At 49.7% G+C, this 17996-nt stretch overlaps 1 protein-coding gene across 14 annotated transcripts; it reads right to left on the bottom strand.

Moving 5' to 3' along the window:
• Positions 1 to 3791: 3791 nt before the first annotated feature.
• Positions 3792 to 17993, bottom strand: TLE7 (TLE family member 7). Of its 14 annotated transcripts, XM_086351661.1 has the most exons (12): positions 17282 to 17977; positions 16794 to 16919; positions 15144 to 15239; positions 7254 to 7661; positions 7129 to 7151; positions 6904 to 6962; positions 6212 to 6424; positions 5863 to 6104; positions 5542 to 5683; positions 5254 to 5407; positions 4450 to 4523; positions 3792 to 4150 (listed from the first exon to the last, which is right to left on the bottom strand). In XM_086351661.1, the coding sequence occupies exons 4-12, from the start codon at positions 7559 to 7561 to the stop codon at positions 4046 to 4048; spliced, it is 1320 nt and encodes a 439-aa protein (XP_086207787.1). In that variant the 5' UTR covers positions 7562 to 7661; positions 15144 to 15239; positions 16794 to 16919; positions 17282 to 17977; the 3' UTR covers positions 3792 to 4045. The 14 variants fall into 14 exon arrangements, with proteins under 14 accessions (XP_086207787.1, XP_086207786.1, XP_086207788.1 ...); XM_086351660.1 differs by lacking the exon at positions 16794 to 16919 and having other exon boundaries at positions 17282 to 17993; XM_086351662.1 differs by lacking the exons at positions 16794 to 16919; positions 17282 to 17977 and adding an exon at positions 16350 to 16761.
• Positions 17994 to 17996: the final 3 nt, after the last annotated feature.

Below are 17996 nucleotides of genomic sequence, written 5' to 3'. Positions count from 1 at the left end.
AGAAGGAAATGGCAACCCACTTCACTATTCTTGCCTGGAGAATCCCATGAACAGAGGAGCCTAACTGGCCCCAGTCCATGGGACTGCAGTCAGACACCACTGAGCAACTAAAACACGACCGCCTTCCTCTACGCAGATCAAGGCCCGGTCTCCACATTCTTTTTCTGCTGTCTCCTGAGACTGTATCCTTTCTCCAGTCCAGACCAGTTTCAGTTTCTGGGAAGAACTGGGCTGTCAGTGCAAGTCGTCCACGTGGCCCCGGAAAGCAAGGTGAAGGCTGGCATTGATGACCTAGGAGTGGCCAAACTTTAACTATAGCTTTAGCTAAATCCTTCCATTCTTTTTAGATTTTTTTTTAATCCTTCAATTTTTGATTATTCAGTTGACAATAGCTTCCAGTTTCTTTGTGATTTTGCCTCTACTAATTATTTAGACATATATTTCTTAATTTCCAAAACAAGGAAATTTCTTGTCCCAAAAAAGTTTCCTTTTTATTGTTTATTTCTATCTTAATTGCATTATGGTCTTAGAATATATTCTGTAAGAATTAAATACTCCGAACTTTATGGCTCAGTATTTAGTCACATCTTCTGTTTGTCATTATTACATAATTTTATTTAGATTAACATCAAATTAATGTACTGAGTTAATAATAAATTATAAATATAAATAATAAAACTTATTAATATATTATTATACTCTATTATTCCAGTAGTTTTCCTCTATTAACTTGGAAGATGTACCCTTGTTTAGTATTCTTTTAGTAACTAGCCTTGAAATTACACTACTCTTTGACTTATCGTGACTACTCTTAACTTGGACTTTACCTTCTTTCCACAAAAGAAGAAAAAGTATACAGTTCTCTTATTTTATCTTTTCAAAGTCTTACTCTCCCAATTTACATGCCTTTTTTTTTTTTTTTTTCAGTTCTCTTGGGTATACATCTGATTGAATTGCTGAGTCTTATAACTCTACCTTTAGCATTTTAAAAAGCTACCAAACTGTTTTTCAAAGTGGCTGCAATGTGTTCTACTAATACAATCCCAGCAGCAAGTTATGAGGGTTCCAGTTTCTCCATAAACCCAGCAAATTTGTTACTGTCTGTCCTCTTTATTCTAGCCATCCTGCTCATGCAATATTCCTTTGCACTGTGGGTTTGGTTTGTGTTTCTCTGATAATGTTGAGCTTATTCCTGTGCTTATTGCCATCTGTATACCTCTTTATAGAAACAGCTATTCAAATCTTCTGCCCTTTTTTAAATCGTTTTGTCTTTTGTTGTTGAGTTTTAAGAATTCTTTACACGTTTTGGATATAAATCCCATACCAGAAATATCTTTGCAAAGGTTTTTACCTCTTCTGTAGGCTGTCTTCACTTTGTTAATGGTTTTTCTTGAAGCCAACTCTTTTTTGACAAACATTACCCTTATGACAGAAAGTGAAGAGGAACTAAAAAGCCTCTTGATGAAAGTGAAAGAAGAGAGTGAAAAAGTTGGCTTAGAGCTCAACATTCAGAAAACGAAGATCATGGCATCTGGGCCCATCGCTTCCTGGGAAATAGATGGGGAAACAGTGGAAACAGTGTCAGACTTTATTTTTGGGGGCTCCAAAATCACTGCAGATGGTGATTGCAGCCATGAAATTAAAAGACACTTACTCCTTGGAAGGAAAGTTATGACCAACCTAAATAGCATATTCAAAAGCAGAGACATTACTTTGCCAACAAAGGTCCATCTAGTCAAGGCTATGGTTTTTCCAGTAGTCATGAATGGATATGAGAGTTGGACTGTGAAGAAAGCTGAGCGCCAAAGAATTGATGCTTTTGAACTGTGGTGTTGGAGGAGACTCTTGAGAGTCCCTGGGACTGCAAGGAGATCCAACCAGTCCATTCTAAAGGAGATCAGCCCTGGGTGTTCTTTGAAAGGACAGATGCTAAAGCTGAAACTCCAGTACTTTGGCCACCTCATGCAAAGAGTTGACTCATTGGAAAAGACTCTGATGCTGGGAGGGATTGGGGGCAGGAGGAAAAGGGGACGACAGAGAATGAGATGGCTAGATGGCATCACCGACTCGATGGACGTGAGTCTGAGTGAACTCCGGGAATTGGTGATGGACAGGGAGGCCTGGCGTGCTGCGATTCATGGGGTCGCAAGAGTCGGACACGACTGAGCGAGTGAACTGAACTGAACTGAACTGAACTGACCTTGAAGAAATAAACAATGCATATAGAGTTGAATGTGTCCTTTTTATCCTTTTATGATCCAGTTTCTCTACTTTAGTCTCCAGAAATTACCCATCTTGTGAATTTGATCTTTAGAATTCCCTACCTTTTAAAAATACTGTGTAGAAAACATATAGACACTTGGAGTCTAATTGTTACTATAGCCCAGGACAGGATTACTATTGGACCCCACTCTCTGTATATTTTTCCATGGAAGCTAAATAAATATATTATCGAGAGGCACAATGGCTATAGCAGGAGTCAGCAAACTACAGCCAGCAGACCAAATATGACCCACTGCGTATTTTTATAAACAAAGTTTTATTGGCACACAGTCACATTCACATATGTGAATGCTACAACAGAGCTGAGCAATTGCAACAAGGCCTAAAATATTTACTATCTGGCCCTTTAAGTAAAAGTTTGTTATTTCCAGAGTTATAGTGACAAATACACTTCAACGTGTATAACAATTCAAATACAAGTTTATTTCTCTCCCCTGAAATATTCCAAAGGGGGAAGCTTTTCTCCATGTTTGATTTGGGGACACAGGATGCTTTCATCTCATTGTTTTGTAATCCCCTTGGACCTTCACATCACTTGCCTGGAGCTGGTAGAAGGAGACAGACAGCCTGGAGGGGACATCCCCCTACTCCTTTAGTCTTGGCCCAGAAAGGAGGCACATTCTTCACTCGTTATCAGCAAGAACCACTACTGCACAGTATCTCAATGCAAAGGATGGTACAATTGGTCCCAATCTTCATGCCTCTTCCAGGTGAATTTTAACCTACAAACTTTAGTAGGCTACTAGCTGTCTCAGCCCGGAAAAGGCGATGGCACCCCACTGCAGTACTCTTGCCTGGAAAATCCCATGGGCGGAGGAGACTGGTGGGCTGCAGTCCATGGGGTTGCTAAAGAGTCAGACACGACTGAGCAACTTCACTTTCACTTTTCACTTTCATGCATTGGAGAAGGAAATGGCAACCCACTCCAGTGTTCTTGCCTGGAGAATCCCAGGGACAGGGGAGCCTGGTGGGCTATGGTCTATGGGGTCGCACAGAGTCGGACATGACTGAAGCGACTTAGCAGCAGCAGCTGTCTCAGCCATGCCAACTCCAAGCAGAGGCTGGAGTAAAGCAGGCCTATATGGCTTGATTCAAGGAGCTGGGTCTTTTTCAGTTTGGTGAAGACCACACAAAATATCACATCCACCAACATGAGAAGATGCCCTGAAACAGACAGGCAGCTTCTGACTGGCTCCAGATGCCAGATTGAGAATCGAGATCTTGGATATGGTTAGATCAGCTCCTGGAGTCTTAACCTGCGTCAAGAGTTGAGTTTTGTTGGTCTACCAGCATCCTGATACAAACTGAAAGTTTGTACGTGGACATACCTTGCTTCCTGAGCTTTCTTAAGAGTCCAAGAATTCCCTGACACCCCCAAAAAGAGTTATAAACAAAACTAAGTACGGTCTAAAATGTTTTACCCACCCAGGAATTTGCTGAAAGGGGGTGTAAGCATTCCATCATGATGAGTTTGTTATCTGAAACAACTGACCACACACCCAAGCCACTTTAGTTTTTGCTTTTCTATTTTATTAATTACAAAATCCAGAAATCAGTGGTAGAAAAATAACAAAGGAAAAATCCTTAAGCTGTATAATAAAAACCTGGAGGGCAGGCTAGGCATGTGCTGGGCAAGAGGGGGAGTGGACAGATAACCAACACATGAGGAGAAGGAGGGGGAGTGGCAGGTGTGAGTGGCCCAGCACCCCAAGGTCACCCTCCCAGCACGCTGGCCTTCTCTGGGTCTTCACCAGCGGGACCTTCAATACAAGAGCTGGTAAACTGAGGCACTATTCTTGGAGCCCGTGACCACGTACTGGTTGTCAGAAGATATGTCACAACACAGGATGTGTGCAGACTCCTCTACCTGGAGGGAAAGAGAGGCCACGGAGGAACAACATGTGGGGTGTTTCAGGCGTCATACAGGGCTCTTTTCAAGGCTCCATGTGGACCTGAGGCTTGGTCCAGAGGCCAGACTCAGTCCGGGGCTCAAGGTGGAGCCCAGGAGTTCCCAGGGCCTTGAGTCTTCATTCCCCTTGATGTACTCAATGGCCCTGGTTGCCATCTCAGAGGTACTCTCCAGCACTGTCTCTGGGACCCCACCATCTGGGGTCTGGGGTTTGTGAGCTCCAAGTACCTGGGTTTGAACACCCCTCCACCCAGTACCTGAAACAATTTATGCAGAGAAGGTGCAGCTATGCAGCGGATCGTCTCATTCATCGTGGCTACAAGAAAGCTCCCTGGCAGAGAAAAGACAGATGGAGGGGCCAAAGACCACGCCTGCCTTCCAGCCCCAGCTCTGCTCCCAACGAGACCAGGGAAGGAACCACTCTTTCTCTGCCTCAGCTTCCCCCATCTATAAAACTCAGAGACATGACCCAAATCATTCCATCTTCAGTCTGCTCCCTCCTGCCACACCCAGGATCCCGGGGAGAGTCCCTGGACATCAGGACGATCACATGGGGCTTCGTTCCTCCTCTGTCTATGGGCTGTGGTTCTGTGTAGGAAGCTACCATTACAGACAAAGTCAGAGAAGCAGAGGGAACGAGCAGAGAAAGAAGGGAGGAAAGAGACTTCCCTGCTGGTCCAGTGGCTAAGACTCTGCACTCCCAACGCAGGGGGCCCAGATTCCATCCCAGGTCAAGGAACTAGATAGATCCCACATGCTGCAACTAAGAGCTTGCCTGGCGCAACTAAGGCCTGGCACAGCCAAAGAAATAAGTGATAATGAGAAGAAGAGGAAGAAAGAAGAAAACCTAGCCATGCCAGCAGGGGAGAAAAACTGGTGGTGGGAGGAAGCAGAGGTGAAGGCAATGGGAAGGTGGCCCGAGACCTTGGTCCAGCCAGTTCTGGGGCCAAAGAGGGGGGAACTAAACAGTCTGAAAAGCGGTTGGGCCCAGACTCCCCAGATGAGCAGACAGCTTATCAGGTGACGGGGCACCCAGAGGTGTCCCCGGCCTGCTCACTCACCACAAGAGGCAAACTTGAGATTGTGATGGTAGGCGTATTTCTGTAGGACAGCCTTAAACTTTTCCTTCCGGTGTGTGTGCACGATCACGATGTCACTCATTCTCAAGCCTACTAACAACCACTCCTCACTGGGGTCATGGGTAATGCTGAGGATCTGTTGGGGAGGAGGTTTGGGGTCAGCACTCAAAGAGGTCATGCCCATCATTCATCGCACCCCCACTTCTGCAGGCACCCACGGCTCCCGGGCCCCAGGGACCACACTCAGACCCACGGTAGCCATGCGAGCACCTCATGCCGTAAATCATGTTGCTGCAGCCTCTGGTAGCTCCTCAGGTCCCAGGAATATAGCTTGGTGTCTTCACCTCCCGTCCAGAATTTATTGCCCGTGATGTCCACACACCGGGATCCGTATATGGGGACTTCATGCTTCCTGGTGGGAAAACAACTCAGAGGTTTGTGCATTGGTTGAACCCTTAGAAGTCTGGGGCCCAGGAAGTCCCTAGATACACAGCCCTCCACACGGACTCACCTTGTCTTACTGCAAAGGAGGAAGTGAGGTAGGGCAAGCCCAAAAGCCTCACTGTTGCACCCCACCCCCTGGGGTCATACCTGATCAAGATTTGGTTCTGCAAATCCCAAATTTCAACAAATCCTTTGAAACTAGCCACACAGATCTGGGCGTTGGAAGAGAGAGCCAGGGAATAGCACACAGAGCCAGTGGAGGCCAGCTGTGCCCTGACACGGGGGGTGGGCACCAAGTCCCAAAGTGTCAGGCTCTGGGACAGACCCCCCGTGATCAGGCTCCGCTCATCGGGGAACAGCTTGCAGGTGAAGACACAGCTGTCACGGTCCTGTTGGAAGGGCCAATATTCTCAAATGGTCTCTAGGAAGCACGGGCTCTCAGTGTCAGGACAGAGGTCATCCCCAAGCTCCCCCAGCCTTCTGGAGGACCCCTCACCTGGAAGTTGAGCTGGGCCTGGGGTGCCTGGTCCCAGGCATGCAGGGCACTCTCATCCCACACTCTGATGTAGCCATGGCCACACGTGTACACGTGGTGAGTCGAGCCGCTGATGGCCACTGCATAGACTTTCTTCCCGTGGCGGAGTTGGCCAACTTTCCAGGACTTATGTGGGGCCCTCTGCCTGACCACCACGTCATCTGGAACGGGAGGCTGGGGTAGCCACGAAAGGGTCATAGCCTTGACCTGCTCTCATCGATAGGGGCCAGCCTGTTCCTAAGCTTGCATCCACCAGCTCCTCTCTGATCCCCAGGCAGGACCGTGTCCTCAACTGGGGTCCCCAGACCACTGACATCCTTTTGCACCAGCCCAGGGTGGCCTCTCTGACAAACAGGCCATATCTTAGACACTTCTGAGTTCAGCGATGACAGCAGAGCCTGGCTCAGAATCCCTCTGAGGATGTCACTCTAAATGCGACCCTGAGAGCTGAGGCCCTACACACTGGTGACAGAAGGAGGGCAGCCCGGGTCCAAAGAAGCAGGGGCTCCATGCACCCACCACCTGTGGGGGAGAGAGTGAGGGTACAGACACACCCCACGCCCTCACCCTCCTCGTACTAACTTCTTGTTGGGGCGGGAGAGGGGAATAGGAAGGGAAAGATGCCAGGTTTAAAAAACAAAAAAGACACGTACAATTGCTCTGAGGAATGACAAGACTTCTTCACTGGGACCAGGCGAAGGACAAGGCTCACCTACAGGGAGAGACCAGTGGCCACCCGCTCAGAGAGGTAGGGTCTGGCAGCAACAGCATCACAGGACCCAGGGAGAAGGCTGCTCTCACACCCCAGGGTACCCCCACTCTGAAGCCCAGCCTCTGGCTGCACCCTGCCTGCTCACACCATCCCAGCTAGGACTTACCAAACTCCGCTCCTGGTGGGGGGCTGTGACACAGGGAGGAGACAGACAGGAAGTGAGATGAGTGGAGACTCCCTCTCCTGAGAAAGTTCACCGCCCCAGGCCAGCCTGGTTCAAGGGAGACTTACCTGAAACCGAATGCTGCATCTTCGGATTCTGCCTTGGAGAGCCAAGTGGCTGGCAGCTCAGATCCGTCCAGGGCCTGGGGGGCCTGCTGCTGGGGACTCGCACAGGTCATCTGTTGATAAGCTGGGCCATGCTGCCTCGGGGAGCCCAGGGGCTGCTCCGGGGGACCGCACATCTCACCCAGCTGAGACCATGCATGGTGCTCTGGCTGGGAGGAAGCATCAGGGCTCTCTGGTACGTCCCTCCTCTTTTCAGGCTCATCATAAATTGGGAGCACATGGAACAAGGTCTCTTCCTTCTCTTCACTCATGGTTTTCGGTCAATGAAGTGCCTGAGCCACCTGGTTCCAGGGCTTGAGAAATGAATGAGTTTGCCACACAGATCCTGAGTCCCCAATTCGTCCCGATCCCCTGCAGCAAGAGAGAGAAGAGATGCTGACATGTGGATGTGATCTTTGGGGTCTATTGAGAAGACTGTGAGAATACTCCTCTGAGAGAGAGGATTCGCAATTGGTCACAGACTCACTTTTGATACTAAATGTTGGCAGCGATGGTGCTGAGGGTGAAACGTCACTTGGACACTTTGAGATGTTATAATAGTACCAGGTGTGTGTTTTGTTTTTCCTTCCAGACACACAGACTGTACTTCCTATCCTCTAAAATCAAACTCGCCCTTCGATTTGAACATACAGATCAGGTCAGTGGCATTAAGCGCATACACACTGTTGAGCAACGATTGTACTTGCGTGCTCAGTAGAGTCCAACTCTTTGCAACCCCATGGACTGTACCCCACCAGGCTCCTCTGTCTGTGGGATTCTCCAGGCAAGAATACTGGAATAATGGGGTGCCATTTCCCACTCCACAGGATCTTTCTGACCCAGGGATCAAACCCGCATCTCTTGTGTCTCCTGCACTGGCAGGCTGATTCTTGACCATTGCATAGTGTTTTCAAGTGAAGGTTCATCCACCGGGTAAAAGAAACATGAGGCCACAGGAAACCATACACACGTCACGGGGTCTCTCTCCCCTAGAGGGGACAGCATGGAAGAACTCAGCAGTCAGGCGACAAGCCTTGGGCAAGGCTGCAGAAGGATGAAGAGGTTGGCTGGTGGGGATTTAATCTTTCCCATCCTAGGAGTTAATTCTGAGAACTGAATGCAAACATGCATGTGGAATACTCAGAATGATACAAGGCTAGTGGCAAACACTTAATACATGGCAGATAGTGCGTTTATCTGAGGGCTGTGCCAGGGACCAGAGCTTTGAGGATTAAAGGCAGACCAAATGCCTTCCTTCAGTCTGCCCAAAAGCCAACCCCAGAAGTCCCAAGCGAGACCCAGTATTCCGCTGACAGGACAGATCAGAAGCTGTAGGGACAAGACGACAGGCAGGGCTGAAGACGGGATCTTCCAGTTAGAACCAATGCCTTGAAAACCACAATGGGGTACCCAGGCTGCCTGCCCTTGGGAAGCTCCTCCTGACACTTGGCGGTCTCACTGTGCCTGTGGCCCTGAATCAAATACTTCACATAGCTGGTCCCATTTCATCCGCACACCTGTGCGGGCCACATTTGACAGGCTTTAAACGCTGAGGTTTTGAGTGGGTAAGCAAACAGCTAGAAAGCATGGAGAAGAGGTTCAAATTCCGTGTCTGGCTCTCCACCATCTCCTTCCTTCCTTCCCATCAGAGGAAGGAGGGTACTATCCACCACTGTCACGATGTAGTTACCTAACCCCCAGCAGTTCCACTTTCAGCAATTTATCCTCAAGTTGCCCTCAAATATAAGCTAAATAATCTATGTCTAAACAGAAGCATTATAGCATTGCTTGTGATAAATGACTGGACAAACCCAAAATCTATACGAAGGGAATGGTAAAATAAGTCACAGTAATCTGTGTAAAGCGGAATGTGACACAACTGTGAAAAGGAACAAGGACGCTGCTGTCTGGACGTGGAAAATTCCAAGGGAAGTTAATGGGGAGGGAGTGGATTCAATGTGTATCAGGCACAGCTTTGGTGTAAAAGGATGGAAATTAGAGCCTATCTTTGCATATGCTTGTATAGACTTAAGAAATTTGGAAGGGCGCTGCCCTTAGGAATAGAAATCGGCAAGTAGGAAGAGGAATGGCAGGAGGATATCACTGCAAAACCCGGGATATATTTTGCATGCCTGTGGCTCTTTAGACCTAAATTAAAATTGCTGGACCATGAGCCTTTTCCCTCAACCAGGTCCTTTCTTTGTCACTTTCCCCAACTGGCAATTTGAAGTTCTCATGATTCTTACTTGTTGTTATTGTTTAATTGCTACTTTGTGTCCAACTCTAAGACCCCAAGGACTGTAGCCCCCCTGGCTCCTCTGTCCATGGGATTCTCCAGGCAACAATACTGGAGAGGGTTGTCATTTCCTTCTTCAGGGGATCTTCCCCACCTAGGGATCAAACCCAGGTCTCCTGCACTGGCAGGCAGATTTCCCACCACTGAACCACCAGGGAAGCCCAATTCTTAATTACTTGTTTAAATAATTCAGCAAATTTGCCAAGACATGCAGCAGTCTCCTTTAACTGGGACCCCAGGTCTGGGTTGGCCCTGAGGGTGGTGGAAGGGCAGAGCACACACCTTCCCAGCCAGGGGGATGGGGATGCGCAGAGAGAGACGGGCATGAGCCCAGGCCCATGTGTGGGTAAAGCTTAAAGGCAGTGAAGCCATTTAGACAGGATTTCATGGATGAGAAGGATTACATGCTAAGAATAAGACAAAGCTTTCTGAAGTGTCCAAGGAAGAGTCAGCATCACCAATTCCCTTCTCTGCTCCACCCTCAGAACTGGGAATAAAGGCAACTCTCTTTCTCAAGCTTCAACACAAAATGCTAGAGCAGAGATTCACCCTGCCAGCAAGACGAGCACTCACCAGTCCCTCACAGCACGCAACTCACCTCCGTAGGCAGGTCAGACCCTGGAGACAGGAGGTGAGAACTGCACACATCTGGTTAGTAATGGGAATCTCTTCCTCCAGCTTCATCCACCCCTCCCTCATTCAGGCACTGCCCCTTGTGCTGCAGGCTGCTAGTTTAGACTAATTGATGATTAAGCCCTGGGTCAGAACCTGGGTCAGGTGTAGGGCCCTGGATGGCTCATCAGTTACCGGGCGTGACCTCGGCCACCGCCCACCACAGAGCTGGGCTGCCTTTACCGATAAGGCTGGGATAAGAGTCCTGGGATAAGACTGGGATCTGCCCAATAAATTCACAGCAGGAGGCCAGGTGCAGTGAGACATTTTTCAGGGGATGGGTTCGGGGCACCCCATGCGAGGGAGTGTTTGCGCAAAGATGGAGAGCTGGGTGGAGCTACACCCGGAAGCAGTTTCAACGTTCTCATCTCCAGGTGAACCCCCTGGGCATGGGGAGGCCAGCCCTGTCATCTCTCATCTCTCACCAGTCTCTCTCGGAAAGTGAGGATCAGGGAACTCTTCTCTGCGGAGGCCTCACCAGTGATTCTTACACTGGAGTGCTCAACACCTGGAGGGCTTGTTAAAACCCAGCACTGGGCCCACCCCAGGAGATTCTGATTCTGTGGCCCTGGGGTGGGGTCTGGCTCTAGGTGAGTGATCACACCATTGCGATTATCTGGGTCATGAAGATCTTTTCTGTATAGTTCTTCTTTGTATTCTTGACACCTCTTCTTAATATCTTCTGCTTGTGTTAGGTCCATACCATTTCTGTCCTTTATTGTTCCCATCTTTGCATGAAACGTTCCCTTGGTAATCTCTTATTTTCTTGAAGAGATCTCTAGTCTTTCCCATTCTACTGTTTTCATCTATTTCTTTGCATTGATTGCAGAGGAAGGCTTTCTTATCTCGCCTTGCTATTCTTTGGAACTCTGCATTCAAATGGGTATATCTTTCCTTTTCTCCTTTGCCTTGCGCTTCTCTTCACATCCTAAAGGAAATCAGGCCTGAATATTCATTGGAAAGACTGATGCTGAAGCTGAAACTCCAATTCTTTGGCCACATGATGCAAAGAACTGACTCTTAAAAAGACCCTGATACTGGGAAAGATTGAAGGCGGGAGGAGAAGGGGACGACAGAGGATGAGATAGTTGGATGGCATCACTGACTCAATGGACATGAGTTTGAGTAAGTTCTGGGAGTTGGTGATGGACAGGGAAGCCTGGTGTGCTGCAGTCCATGGGGTGGCAAAGAGTTGGACACAACTGAGGGACTGAACTGAACTGGTGTGGGGTTTGAGACCTGATATTTCTAGCAACTTCCTGGGTGAGGGTGACACTGCTGCTGGCAGTCTGGGGACCCCACTGGAGAGGCACCGCCTAAATCCCTCTGTTTGGGGGTCCTTTTCTGGCAGGAAGGGAAGGGGTGACGAGCCTGGACCTCTCCTGCTCTGCTCCCCTTGTTCACCTCCAGTCATGGCCCACCCCTCCCACTGAACACACTCACTTCTGTTCTGTTTTTTCTTTTTGCCTTCCTTCTTTTGAAGTGTAAGTCCTGAAATTGCTGCTGCTTACAAAGAAATCTTTTACCACCCCTGACTTCCAATATCCAAAGCTCTCTGTCTCTCCCTTTCTCTCTTCCCACTCATGAACACAGCCCTTGTCTCCAAAACTATTACCGCTACCTATGGTCTAGTCAAGCTATGGTTTTTCCAGAGGTCATGTATGGATGTGAGAGTTGGACTGTGAAGAAAGCTGAGTGCCAAAGAATTGATGCTTTTGAACTGTGGTGTTGGAGAAGGCTCTTGGGAGTCCCCTGGACTGCAAGGAGATCCAACCAGTCCATTCTGAAGGAGATCAGCCCTGGGATTTCTTTGGAAGGAATGATGCTAAAGCTGAAACTCCAGTACTTTGGCCACCTCATGCAAAGAGTTGACTCATTGGAAAAGAGTCTGATGCTGGGAGGGATTGGGGGCAGGAGGAGAAGGGGACAACAGAGGATGAGATGGCTGGATGGCATCACTGACTCGATGGACGTGAGTCTGAGTGAACTCCAGGAGTTGGTGATGGACAGGGAGGCCTGGCGTGCTGCGATTCATGGGGTTGCAAAGAGTCGGACACAACTGAGCGACTAAACTGAACTGACAGTCTTCTAGATAATGCCTGTATTTAAGGTATATCCCTAGGTGACTTCCCTGGTGGTCCAGTGGCTAAGACTTGATGCTCCCAGCTCCCAACGCAGGGGGCCCAGATTTGATCCCTGGTCAGGAACGAGATCTCACATGCAGCGGCTAAACGATCCCCCATGCTGCAACTAAGGCCAGGTGCAGCCAAATAACTAAATATTTTTAAAAAAGAGAGAGAGAGTTGTCCTGTCAAGACTTCATGTTTCCACCCTCATGCTGTTTGTTCTCTCATCTAGGACCCCTATTTTGAAAAAAAAAAATGATCAAAAATAAAAAAAAGACCACATCTGTCACTTTCAGACAGTCTGCCAGCCTGAGAGAGGCCAGTGAGAGGACCCCAGTGGTCAGCGAGGCAGCCCCTGGAGAAGAGGGTTCATAAAAGGGGCGTAGGGTCTGGATCACAATCCAGAGCACTGCTGGGCACTAGACGTTCATTTTCTGCATCATCATCATAGCCCACTCTCAGAGCTGACCCAGGAGGGAGGTTTACACTGAAGGGAGCTAAAGCTTTGAGAGTTTGAATAACTTGCTCAAGATCACACAGCAAGGAAGGGCTAGAGTTAACAGTTTGAGACTAGGTTTGCACAACCCCACACAGCCTTCTGTTGGAGTGCAGGGAGACGGAGGACGGTAGGAACAGGGGCCACTTGGCTGCAGCAGCCTGGAGGGGCGCTTTCTGGGCACTCTCAGGACAGACACGAGAATGCTAAGAGTTGAACTGTCAACTTCTGATAAGAATGCAAGTGGGGACTTGCCTGGTGGTAAAGAACCTATCTTCCAAGGCAGGGGATGTGGGTTTCATCCTTGTTGGTGAACTAAAATTCCACAGGGCAACGAAGCCCATGCATGTATCACAACTACTAAAGCCCATGCACCCTAGAGCCTGTGCTCTGCAACAAGAGAAGCCACCACAGTGAGACGCCCACTCACCACAGCTAGAGAGGAGAGCCTGCTTACCACAACTAGAGAAAGCCTGTGTGCAGCAAGGAGCAGCTGTGCGCAGCAAGGAACTGTGCAACAAAGACCCAGAGCAGCCAAAACCACTAACTTAAACACAGAATTACCATATGACCCAGGAATGCCACTCCTAGGTATATACCTAAAAGAACTGAAAACAGAGGCTCTAACAGATTTTTGTATACCAGTGTTCACAGCAGCATTATTCGCAATAGCCAACAGGTACAAACAACCCAAAAGTCCATCAACAGACGGATGGATAGGCAAGATGTGGTATATTCATGCACTAGAGTATCAGTCACCAATAAAAATAAAGGAAGGATACATTCATGCTACAACTTAGATGAACCTTGAAAACATCACACTAAGTAAAAAAACAGACACAATAGCTCCATATTGTATGAGGCCATTTACATGAAATACCCAGAATGAAGATGAAAGTGTTCTTCAGTCACTCCTTGTGACCCCATGGACTATAGTCTACCAGGTTCCTCTGTCCATGGAATTCTCCAGGCAAGAATACTGGAGTGGGTTGCCATTCCCTTCTCCAAGGGATCTTTCTGATCCAGGGATCAAACCAGTGTCTCCTGAATTGCAGGCAGATTCTTTACCATCTGAGCCACAACAGAGATCAGAGACCATTTACATGAAATACCCAGAAAAGTCAAATCTGTATATAGAGAAAGCAGATTAGTGGTTTCTAGGGATTGGAAGGTGGGGGTGGGGTACAGGGAGCAACTGCTTAATAGTCATGGAGTTCTTTCTGGGGTGATGAAAAGGTCTGAAACTAGACAGTAGTGATCAGTGCACTGTGAAAGTACGAATGCCACTTTAAAATAGTTAAAACAGTAAAGTTCATGTTACGTGTATGTTACCACAATTAGAAAGCCAATGAAAACAGGCTTTGTGTCAATGAGTTAGAGGCCGTGCAAGTCCCAGTAGCATTTTCCCCTTCTTCCTCTTCATCCACCAAACCCCAAACAGTTTAGCTGGTAGTTTTCTCACCTTTGCTTCGGTAAGAGAAGAACCAGCAAGATGCAGGTAGGTACCCCTTCGTGCCCAGAGACCCTGGCCAGTGACAGCCTAAGGGGCAAGGGTTTGTTCACCCTCTGGTGGGCAATCGAAGAGCAACCCAATTCTAACCACTTAGCATCTCTTCATGGGAAATAGATGGGGAAACAGGGAAAACAATGTCAGATTTTATTTTGGGGGGTCCAAAATCACTGCAGATGGTGACTGCAGTCATGAAATTAAAAGATTCTTACTCCTGGGAAGGAAAGTTATGACCAACCTAGATAGCATATTCAAAAGCAGAGACATTACTTTGCCAGCAAAGGTCCGTCTAGTCAAGGCTATGGTTTTTCCAGTGGTCATGATGTGAGAGTTGGACTGTGAAGAAAGCTGAGCACCGAAGAATTGATGCTTTTGAACTGTGGTGTTGGAGAAGACTCTTGAGAGTCCCTTGGACTGCAGGGAGATCCAACCAGTCCATCCTAAAGGAGATCAGTCCTGGGTGTTCATTGGAAGGACTGATGCTGAAGCTGAAACTCCAATACTTTGGCCACTTCATGTGAAGAGTTGACTCATTGGAAAAGATCCTGATGCTGGGAGGGATTGGGGACAGGAGGAGAAGGGGACGACAGAGGATGAGATGGCTGGATGGCATCACTGACTTGATGGACATGAGTTTGGGTAAACTCTGGGAGTTGGTGATGGACAGGGAGGCCCGGCGTGCTGCAATTCATGGGGTTGCAAAGAGTCAGACATGACTGAGCGACTGAACTGAACTGAAGATATTTGTACTCACATCCCAAAGCACTTGATGGTTGTACTCAGGGTGCCACTCCCCCACCCTGGAATTTCTCTTTCTGCAGGACAGCCTCCGGAGAACTGACTAGGGCCCCTGTTGTGGATGAAAATGTATAAACCATATAAACATAGGCACGAAACACTTTTTCCCTTACTAATTCACTGACATCTTCCACTCAACAGAAATTATTCACAGGCAAGTTCCACCCAGCTTGTGAATGTTGGAGGTGGTGTTGGAACTGTGGTGTTGGAGAAGACTCTTGAGAGTCCCTTGGACTGCAAGGAGATCCAACCAGTCATTCTAAAGGAAATCAGTCCTGAATATCACTGGAAGGACTGATGCTGAAGCTGAAACTCCAATACTTTGGCCACATGATGTGAAGAACTGATTCACTGGAAAAGACCTAATGCTGGGAAAGATTGAAGGCAGGAGGAGAAGGGGACGACAGAGGATGAGATGGTTGGGTGGCATCACTGACTCAATGGACATGAGTTTAAGTAAGTTCCCGGAGTTGGTGATGGACAGGGAAGCCTGGTGTGCTGCAGTCCATGGGGTCGCAAAGAGTCACACATAACTAAGTGACTGAACTGAACTGAAGTTCCGACCTCACCCAAAGAGTTACCCACAATAAGCTTGCGGTTTGCAAGGTGAGTCAGTAAACCAGCAGCTCCAAGTAGAGAAGGCAGAAAATGATATCAATTAGACAGAGGTGAGGTGAGGACACAGAACAGGGGACACAGTGCTAACCAATCAAGGAGATCAGGGAGGCCAGCAAAGGGGAGGTGGCCTTTGGCTGAGATGTGTGAAGGGGGAGGGGAAAAGTTCTCCAGGTAAAGGACTCTCCTCACAGTTCCCTGGGTCCCTTTGCTTCCTCTCTCTTCCTTCCTTCCTGTCGTCAGGAGCCTCCAACTCACCACTCCTTACTTTGAGCCCTTCCCAGGAGAGCATGGTGGTGGATCCCACCTCCCCCATCTTGTAGGTTCTTCCTACCCGTCTCACCCCCACAGCCTGGCTACTGAACGCTTGTGTTCTGAATTCTGCATTTCACTTTTCCTGATGGAACGACCTCTTACCTCCCAAGGGATGTTTAAGCAAAGCCCTTTCCCCTTACTCCCAGGGGCCTGGAACTGCCTCCGCCTTGAAGTCCTACAGCAGTTCTATTTACCTGCATTCACCTGCTGGCTCAGATAGTAAAGAACCCACCTGCAACATGGGAGACCTGGGTTCAATCCCAGGGTTGGAGGACAGCATGGCAACCCACTCCAGTATCCCCAAGGATGGAGCAGTCTGGCGGGCTACAGTCCATGGGATCGCAAAGAGTCAGACACGACTGAGCGACTAAGCACAGCACGCAGTCCTACAGAAGCTCTATATTGTGTTCACAATATAAGCCTCGAGTCAGATTTCATGGGGGGTAGGAGTGGGGGTGGGGGTGGAAACAGGTTGTGCTTCTTTAAGAAAAGTTTGCAACGCCTTCTATGCGTCCTTCTGACTGACCTGCAGAACTCGGGGTCCTTGCCGCACACAGTCCAATTCCGCGGCTTCACGCACCCCAGCATTCCCCCACCCCGACTCCCACCCCTGCGCCCTGGTCTCTAAGATCGTGTCCTCCCCCACCCCCGCTCCGCAGATCAACAGGAGACTTACCGTCAAGGGCTCAGACCGGCTGCCCCAGGACTCCGCCCGGGAGACTCCTCAGGACCAGAGCAGGGAGAGCCGGCCCGCGCCAAGGTGACCCCGGCAACCTCGCGCTCCTAGTTGTTTCTTCCCGCCCTGCAGTGAGCAGACCGGCCGCCGGGGGCAGCAGGGGCCAAGCTGGCGGTCTGTGCGTCTTAATGGCTGGCTCCTCGTGCCCACAGCGCCGGCCTCCGAGCCCTGGACCCGCAGGCCCGTCCTCTCCGCTCTCTCTCACTTCGAGACCAAAACAGAGTCCCAGGGCGACGAGGCGCACGCCCAAGGGCGACAGGAAGGGAGGCAACCACTGGAGGCGGCCACCGGCTGCCAGCGCCGCACGTCTATGGCCCAGGACGGATGGGACCCAGAGCCTCAGGCCCCCACCTGCAGCTGGTGGGCCCCGGAGCCCCGGCCAGCACGGCCGGCAGATGCGTCAAACCCTGGGCAGGACGACCCCTTACCTTGGCAAGCCGAGGAGAGGGGCGAGAGAGGTGAGTGTGGCCGCGCCGCTGGGAGGGCTTCCTGGAGGCTGGGCTTCGGCTGAGTGTGGGTGGGATTTCAGTGGCCAGGAGGGGCGAGGAGGGGGCCTGCCCTCGGGGGCACTGGAAACACTTGAGCACCGACCTGCGCAGGGTAGGGGCTGGTGAGTGGGGAGGGAAGGGTGGAAACCAGAGCCGGAGCGGGACTCAGAGTCGGCCTGGGAAGCCTAGGAGCAGGCGGAGAACGCCGGGCCCCTGCAGAGCGGGCTCAGACCTCAGGCGGAAGCCCCAGGAACCCTGTGAGGTGTGGGAATTTGCTGAGACCACGTGGTCTGTGGTGCGAATAGGGCCCGAGAGAAGGCGGAAGGGGCTTCAGGGAGCTCGCGGCGGCGAAGACCGAAGTTCGCTCCTCTTCAGATTCCCCAGGCACTTCGGTAACCTTGGCCTGTGGATGGGTCCGCAAATGTTCAATTGAACTGAGTGGACTGTGTAAGGGAAGGGGTGTCCTCAGTTCCTTGCCAGGAGAAAGAACATCAGAGCGGCACTATGGTCTGGGAATAACAGGGATGTCAGAGGCGGAAGCGGAACATCTTAGGAGCCTCTTCTCAGAACCCCCAGCCCCACCACAAGGAGAGGGCTGCCACCCAGGGGGAGCTGTGCTGTCTCTTGTCTCCCCCCCGCCCCAACCCACCCCACC

The sequence above is a fragment of the Bos grunniens genome, chromosome 18 (assembly GCF_055505025.1).
Source record: "Bos grunniens cultivar Pamir isolate PY7600 chromosome 18, Bosgru_T2T1.0, whole genome shotgun sequence".
NCBI classification, from domain to species: domain Eukaryota; kingdom Metazoa; phylum Chordata; class Mammalia; order Artiodactyla; family Bovidae; genus Bos; species Bos grunniens.
The sequence above is the reverse complement of the archived record's forward strand: the minus strand, read 5'-3'. Positions and strand labels throughout refer to the sequence as shown.